This window comes from Tupaia chinensis, unplaced genomic scaffold (genome assembly GCF_000334495.1).
Source record: "Tupaia chinensis unplaced genomic scaffold, TupChi_1.0 Scaffold148807_1, whole genome shotgun sequence".
NCBI classification, from domain to species: Eukaryota; Metazoa; Chordata; class Mammalia; order Scandentia; family Tupaiidae; genus Tupaia; species Tupaia belangeri.
Window position 1 is genome coordinate 6107 of NW_006208654.1, and position 8488 is coordinate 14594.

At 42.1% G+C, this 8488-nt stretch overlaps 1 gene segment (V, D, J or C); it reads left to right on the forward strand.

Moving 5' to 3' along the window:
* Nucleotides 1–4363: 4363 nt before the first annotated feature.
* Nucleotides 4364–4906, forward strand: LOC106734123 (immunoglobulin lambda variable 5-39-like; the record flags this gene model as incomplete). The annotated part of the segment is given in 2 exon segments: nucleotides 4364–4409; nucleotides 4532–4906. Coding segments are annotated over 2 exon segments (421 nt in total), but the record flags the coding sequence as incomplete, so codon positions are not given.
* Nucleotides 4907–8488: the final 3582 nt, after the last annotated feature.

Below are 8488 nucleotides of genomic sequence, written 5' to 3' on the forward strand. Positions count from 1 at the left end.
AAACCTGCATCTGAGCTGCACTCCATGACTTATGGCTCTTAACTCAAAGAAGTTTTGGGGTCCTGACTGATCTGACAATATCACTCTTTGTGCTGCACCCCAGTCTTGTCACTGAATGGTTACCATGGTGGGCGATTTATAGGACCCTGTTCTCCATCCTCCTAGACCTGGGCTCTGTCCACTTGGCTCCTTGTTGTGAGAGGAGGACCTTCTCATCATCCACAGAGAATACATGGAGTCATTCCTCTGGGAAGGGAAGGAGCATACCCAGGACTAGGGTAGGGTGGGAAAGACGGTGGGTGGTGGGAGGCAAGGACCTCTCCCTGCTCCCCACTTAGCTTCAGTCTCCACAGAGATGGAGTTTATCCCTAAGGTCACTAGGGGGTGAGGAGATGACCTTTGGTGAAATTGTCACTTTACCATTTGGTGTCAGTCCTCTGTGGTCACTGGTCTGTGAGGTCCCAGCATCTCCCTCCCTCCAGCTCTCTTTCAGCAGACATCAAGTGAGCTCTAGGCAGGAGGGACAAGGAGCTGATTTCTTTGAAGGTCCTTCTCCCCCTAATAGGTTGTAGGCATGAAAAGGCCCACGGACACCAAGTCCCACTGAGGAGCCTAAGGATGCGGAGCACTCACAAGTGTCAGTTTGAAGTCTTATATTTAGATCTTTGATCTATTCTGAGTTAAAATTTGTTGATGGTGAGAGTTAAGGGTCCAATTTTATCTTTTTGAAGGTGGATACCCAGTTTTTCCAGCACCATTTCCTACGGGGAGGAGGGCAGGTAATGGGGAAGGGTGAGAGGGAGGGAATCAAGGAAAAGAAAAAAGAAGCAAAATATTTAAGAGACCCAAAATGGAAAGAAATCTGTTGATTATAATGTGTGTGGTAATGTTTTTGATTGGACCAATATGTCATGTATTTATGATGGGAAAAATTTATTTGGTATGCTATGATACACAGTGATCACATTTGATTTTATGTGTGTGTGTGTGTGTGTGTGTGCGTGTGTGTGTATTGTAAGGGAAAAAAATAGAAAAAATACACACCCCATCCCGTATCTCCTGAATCAGTCATTGATTTCTAAGCATCTGTAACAAGATCTCCAGGAGATTTTCATGACTATTTTCATGACAGAAGGGACTTTGCTTTGATCACTGTGAAAGTACTCCTGGGGGTTTCTGTTTAACATGCAGGTCACAGACATGAACCAATCCCTCCCACACTTCCATTCAACCTTCCAAAAATACTCAGCAATGAATTTAAAACCTCAAGTCGGTGCTGAGAACTGTGACTTGATGTTTAACTGCATCACATCGGCAGGAATAATTTCCACAAACCTGAGTTCCTAAAGGTAAACTCCATGCCTGGTGGAAGTGTCTCTGTGAGGGTGATCATCTCCTGTAGGACTGGCTTCCAGAAACCCTCCCCCACCTGCCAAGCTGACTCCCAGGACATTAGATGACAGTATCTTTCAGTGTTTCTCTCCAGATGAGGTTTTGGAAATGGAAGTTGAACTGATTCACTATGTTACAAAATAAGTTTTTATCAAAATTCACTGAACTAACATGTTTATGAAAAACTAAACATTATATAGGGAACCCTCCTACACTGTTGGTGGGAATGTAAACTAGTTCAACCACTGTGGAGAACAATATGGAGGTTCCTCAAAGATCTACAAATAGAACTACCATTTGATCCAGCAATCCCACTTCTGGGTATTTACACGAAAGGCAGGAGAACACTCAATCAGAAAAGTGCTTGTACATCAATGTTTATTGCAGCATTATTCACAATTGCCAAGACATGGAACCAACCTAAATGTCCACAAACTGATGAATGGATGGGAAAACTGTGGTATATATACTCTATGGAATACTACCCAGTTATAAAAAATAACAAGACCCTGGCATTTGATAAAAAGTGGTCAGATATGGAGGATCTATTGCTGAGTGAAGTAAGCCAGGCTATGAAAAAAAGATGTTGTATGTATCCACTCAATATATACCGACTATCCGCACTCTATGGTAGAGAGCGAAAAATTGGAGGACATAAAAGCAGTGAAGGTATTTAACGAGAATAGGACAGTGTGGAATGGGGGAGGTGAAGAGAAGAGGATAGAGAAAGATAGCAAGAGAACAATAGAGAGGTAGGATGGTAGTGAGAATCAGATATGGCTTATTACCTGTTGATGAGGACATGTATAGTATTCTCAACTGGATTGGTCTGAAAAGTATTTCATGATGTGTAAAGTCTTTTTACAAGCAAAATGAGAAAAAGCGATTGACTGTTTTAAAAAATAACTAGAATAATAATAATAATAATAATTGGGAAAGACATAGAAATATATTGAATGATAAAGTGGGGAGATTAATATCTCTGTATTGACTGACATGCATGACATTCCCTTTTGAAAAAGCAATGTAATATACTGTAAAGTTATATGTAATCCAATGTAATATAAAGAAGATTATGATGATAATAAAAATTTAAAAAATTTAAAAAACCTAAACATTATAGTTTGTTCCACTTCTACCATGTTATTAAACTGGGATGGAAAGTTATAACCTGGTGGAAATTCAGGCTGAGGAAGCATTTTGGCACCTTAGGCTCTGGCTGACACCTTCCCAACACCAGACACTCAACTGTCTCCTTAGTTACACCTGCCCTGAAGGCACGTGTGCTCCAATGTTTATTACATATTCTATACGTCAGTGGAGGAAGGGTAGAGAGAAGGGGGAAAGGAGAGGTTGACCACTAGGTGTCACAATAGAGTCAGACAGGAAGGAAAAATCTCAAGGTTGAAGGCCCAGGATGGTGAATATATTCTTTTTTTCCTTTAACACTTGCTTTCTGTATTTTTTTTTAAAGAGGTATTTGCTGTAGGGCATGTGTGCTCACCAGACAGACAGAGAGAGACAGAGAGACAGAAAGTGAGAACCCATCTCCCCAAGGGAGATAGCCACGCCACAATCCCTTCTCCTCCATTCTCCTCTCAGGATCTTGGGCATGCACACGCACGCGCCCAGTGTGAGTTTTAAGCCACCAGGTCTGGGACACGAACCATGGTCTACTACATGGGAGTCCAGCGACATAGCCATTACGCTAACTGCTGGTCCCCTGTAATTTTTTTTATTGCAATGACACACACACAAAAATCACTCCTCATAAGACAGAACCCATACCAACTCAAGGATAAAATAAATAATCTAAGTGTGGTAAGACCATCACGTATTGCTAAAAGGTTCATTTTCCTCAGTGAATATGAAAGTTTGCCTACCCTGTTTGACTTCATTATGGGACTTGCTTCTGTTCTTGTGTGCTAATTTTTAAAAGTTTTAAATTATTATTATTTATACATTTAATCACTATACATCATTTAGATTCTAAAGAGACTTCACACAGCATGATATACACCTCAGTCCAGCCCAGGTGAGAATACTACACATGTCCTCATCAACAGATAATAACCCTTATCTGTGTCCCACAAATGTCTTTCCTCTCCATTTTCCCCTCCCAAATTTTATATTCTACACTCTTCCCCTCCCACTCTTTCCACTTTGTCTCTAGTGTCCATAATAATTTTCAATGCTTTTGTGTCCTCCAGTCTTTCAGTCTCTACACTTCAGACTGGCTACAGGCAAACATTCTGGATGTTCTTCCTCCAAGAAGTAGCACATGGTCGCCCTCCCTGCCGGGCACACAGGCAACACCACTGATGGGAGAGTGGAGCTGCATGGGATTCCAGGTTTAGTCCCTGCAAACCTGGAATCCTGCCCACACTTGCTTCCTGGCTATCAGGGAGGCTGTGGAGAAGATCACCACAGCAAGATCAGTCAGAAATACCTCTGTCTGTCTCTCTTGCTGCCCATGTCACTCTCTCTCTCTTCTACTCATAAATAAAAAATAAAAGTGAAGAAGTACATATTAAATATTTAAGGTGACAGTTATGCTAAACACCTTGACTTCGTTATTCAATGCACACAGGTGTTGAAGAATCACATTGTATCATGTAACAAGTATAATTTAATACAAGAGAAATAAAAGGAGCTGTGTTTGGGGCTGGCCCTGATCTCCCTTATGGGGACACAGTAGCTGTGTCTTCTTTGACTGGCTGAGCGCCCTGAGCAAGGCCCTCTGTGCTGTCCCAGCAGGTACTTCCTCCCAAGGCTCCCCAAGGGATGGAGCCAAACTTTTTCTCTTGCAGTCTGCAGTGTGAGATAAGCCCCAGCCTAGGGCTCAGGGAGGGGCTGGGCAGTCACTCCATGGTCACACATTTGCATGAAGAGTCCCTCCTGTGGCAGAGAGAGGGAAGAAAAGGGAGTCTGGGGCAGCTCAGCCATGTGGGGACCAGGGGCTATGTCCACCATGGTCTGGACTCCTCTCCTTCTCATGCTCCCCTCTCATTGCACAGGTAGGGGTGGTACTTGGGGAGATAGGGCAGTCCATAGCCTGCTTTAGTCTCTTCTGGCTGACATTTCTGAGAACCATCATCCTCTCCCCTGCTTCATTATTCATGAGTGTCTGTATCTGCAGGTTCCCACTCCCAGCCTGTGCTGACTCAACCACCCTCCCTCTCCGCCTCTCCTGGAGCATCTGCCAGATTCACCTGCACCCTGAGCAGTGATTTCAGTGTTGGTGACTACTGGATAAAATGGTACCAGCAGAATCCTGAGAGCCCGCCTTGGTTTCTCCTGAACTACTACTCAGAGTCAAATAAGCAGCAAGGATCCAGACTCCCCAGTCACTTCTCTGGATCCAAGGACACCTTGGCCAGTGCAGGTGTTCTACACATCGCTGGGCTGCAGCCTGTGGACGAGGCTGACTATTTCTGTGCTATAGCACATAGTAATGTTTATCACAGTGACACAGGCTGTGGGGGAAGTGGAACAAAATCTTCACAGACCACAGGTGATGGTCTCTTACTCTGCTGATGTTAAATTTCATTTACTGATACTGTTACTAAGAGAAGTTCTCTTATTTCTATCAGTACTTTTCCAAATACTAAAAAATTTCTCCCTTGAAGATCCCCTGATCTTGACTTTGCAAATGCTGATTTAGTTGCCCCAAGCCAGGCAAGCTCTGACTGACATAGATCAACAGAAACACACCAGGGACAAAGTCACAGGAAGGGACTTGACTAGGGAGACTGGGAAATAAAGTGCATTTGAGGAAGGAGGGTCTCATGGCCAAAATGAGGACCAGCAGCCCAAATATGGGGGCATTGCTGTCACAGTCTGTGTCTCTGCTCTTCACCCTCCTCACTCAATGGTCACCAAGGCCTTTAGGAGCAAATGAAAGGAGAGGGATGGACATTTCTCACCCTTCCTCCTAGCATGAGGCACCACAAAGGGATCTCACCTTCCTACTTTCTCCTGACAACCAGGACCACATCAGACTCTAAGAGCTTTTCCATCCTCCACTGAGAGAGAGACTAGTGATCTGTGTATAAGAAGTTCCACTGATATACCTGAATATATACAGTCATACATATACATATATGGACACATACATACAGATAACTTTCCTGTGATCAAACACAGAACAAAAGACCCAATCAGTGGCATCATAAAGGAGTGACACCAAACATAAAAGCAAAAAGATTTACAAAGAATCAAAATAAGTGACTCAGGGCCTGCCACATAGCATAGAGGTTAAGCACTGTGATTGGGAACCAGATTCAACATGGGAGCCCATGGTTCAAATTCCCATCATGACAGCTCAATAAAGAGGTATATTTTGTGTGTGTGTGCTTGTCAAAGATCTTGATGGATTGGAAAACAGAGAGTAAAAGATTTTGGTATGACCATGTCCTATTGCGGTTGCTTTCTCTCTCTCTCTTTCTCTGTCTCTGTTTCTCTCTCTCTCTCCACCACACACCTTTCCTATTAAAATACATAAATAAATAGCTCAAAGCTCAAACTCATTTCTGATTACAGAAAAATTATAAAATAAAGGAACAAAAATCATATTCATTGTGAAATGTATTAGTCTGTCCCATTTTTGCCATAATTTTAAACATTCTTTGGCATATCATTAAGTAGTAGCTAAGTTCATTGGATAACATTCCACTTGACACCAGGCAGGAGTTAAGCTGAAAAAAGCACCTCTGACATGTCTCTAGCTGGTTATAACCAGGTAATGGAAGGAATGAGGACAGGAGAAAACAAGGAGGCAACTCTTCCAGTAAGAGCCTTGAGCTCTCAGTGCTTGTCCTAACATACTGAGGGAGGGGAAGATGACCTTCTGGATATGCTGCCATGGGGCTTGTGGATGCAGTGTCCCATGGTGGGCACATTGGCCCTCAGGGATGAGAAGTTCAGACCAGAGAATGTATCTTTCTGGGTCAAGCAACATCTCCCAGTAGCCACCAGGGGCGCTGCTCTCTCCTCTCTGGTGCATCCTGCCTTGAGGTGGATTCCTGGAGCCCTAGTAATTTCCTCCCTATTCAGTTGAACTTTCCTCCAGTAATCATGAGTAATGGTGCACGTACTATATTAAATGAATTGTAACCCTTGATATGAGGAATTGCATTTTTTTTGTAGAGGTTTTCACTACAAGACACGTGTGTTCGCTAGAAAGACAGAGACATAGTTTCCCTCCACCATCAACATCCTATAGAAGAGTGGCATATTTGTTACAAATGATGACAGCTCTTGACATATATTTACCGCTCAAAGTTCATAGTTCATATTAGGGTTCACTGTTAGTTTCATACTTTCTCTAAGTTTAGACTAATTATAATGGCATATACCCATTGTTATATTATTATACAAAGTAATTTCACTTCTCTGAAAATTCTCTCTGCTATTCTATTTATTGCTCCATTTCCTATAACCTCTTTCAGTACCTGATCTTTTCACTGATTTCATAGTTTTGCCTTTTCCAGAGTATCATAAAGTTGGAATCATACAGTGTACAAGGTTTTCTGATTACTTAGTAATGTGCTTATAAGTTTCTTCCATGTCTTTTGTAATTTTTTTCATTTATTTGTTTATTTTTACATTTTTCCACATTTACTTTACCTATCAAAAAAATTTTGCTCATACTCCATAGTTCTTGACAGTTAATAAACAACTTTCAAACAAATGAAAGGAGAGGGATGGACATTTCTCACCCTTCCTCCTAGCATGAGGCACCACAAAGGGATCTCACCTTCCTACTTTCTCCTGACAACCAGGACCACATCAGACTCTAAGAGCTTTTCCATCCTCCACTGAGAGAGAGACTAGTGATCTGTGTATAAGAAGTTCCACTGATATACCTGAATATATACAGTCATACATATACATATATGGACACATACATACAGATAACTTTCCTGTGATCAAACACAGAACAAAAGACCCAATCAGTGGCATCATAAAGGAGTGACACCAAACATAAAAGCAAAAAGATTTACAAAGAATCAAAATAAGTGACTCAGGGCCTGCCACATAGCATAGAGGTTAAGCACTGTGATTGGGAACCAGATTCAACATGGGAGCCCATGGTTCAAATTCCCATCATGACAGCTCAATAAAGAGGTATATTTTGTGTGTGTGTGCTTGTCAAAGATCTTGATGGATTGGAAAACAGAGAGTAAAAGATTTTGGTATGACCATGTCCTATTGCGGTTGCTTTCTCTCTCTCTCTTTCTCTGTCTCTGTTTCTCTCTCTCTCTCCACCACACACCTTTCCTATTAAAATACATAAATAAATAGCTCAAAGCTCAAACTCATTTCTGATTACAGAAAAATTATAAAATAAAGGAACAAAAATCATATTCATTGTGAAATGTATTAGTCTGTCCCATTTTTGCCATAATTTTAAACATTCTTTGGCATATCATTAAGTAGTAGCTAAGTTCATTGGATAACATTCCACTTGACACCAGGCAGGAGTTAAGCTGAAAAAAGCACCTCTGACATGTCTCTAGCTGGTTATAACCAGGTAATGGAAGGAATGAGGACAGGAGAAAACAAGGAGGCAACTCTTCCAGTAAGAGCCTTGAGCTCTCAGTGCTTGTCCTAACATACTGAGGGAGGGGAAGATGACCTTCTGGATATGCTGCCATGGGGCTTGTGGATGCAGTGTCCCATGGTGGGCACATTGGCCCTCAGGGATGAGAAGTTCAGACCAGAGAATGTATCTTTCTGGGTCAAGCAACATCTCCCAGTAGCCACCAGGGGCGCTGCTCTCTCCTCTCTGGTGCATCCTGCCTTGAGGTGGATTCCTGTAGCCCTAGGAATTTCTTCCCTATCCAGTTGAACTTTCCTCCAGTAATCATGAGTAATGGTGCACGTACTATATTAAATGAATTGTAACCCTTGATGTGGGAATTGCATTTTTTTTTTGTAGAGGTTTTCACTACAGGACACGTGTGCTCTCCAGAAAGACAGAGACATAGTTTCCCTCCACCATCAACATCCTATAGAAGAGTGGCATATTTGTTACAAATGATGACAGCTCTTGACATATATTTACCGCTCAAAGTTCATAGTTCATATTAGG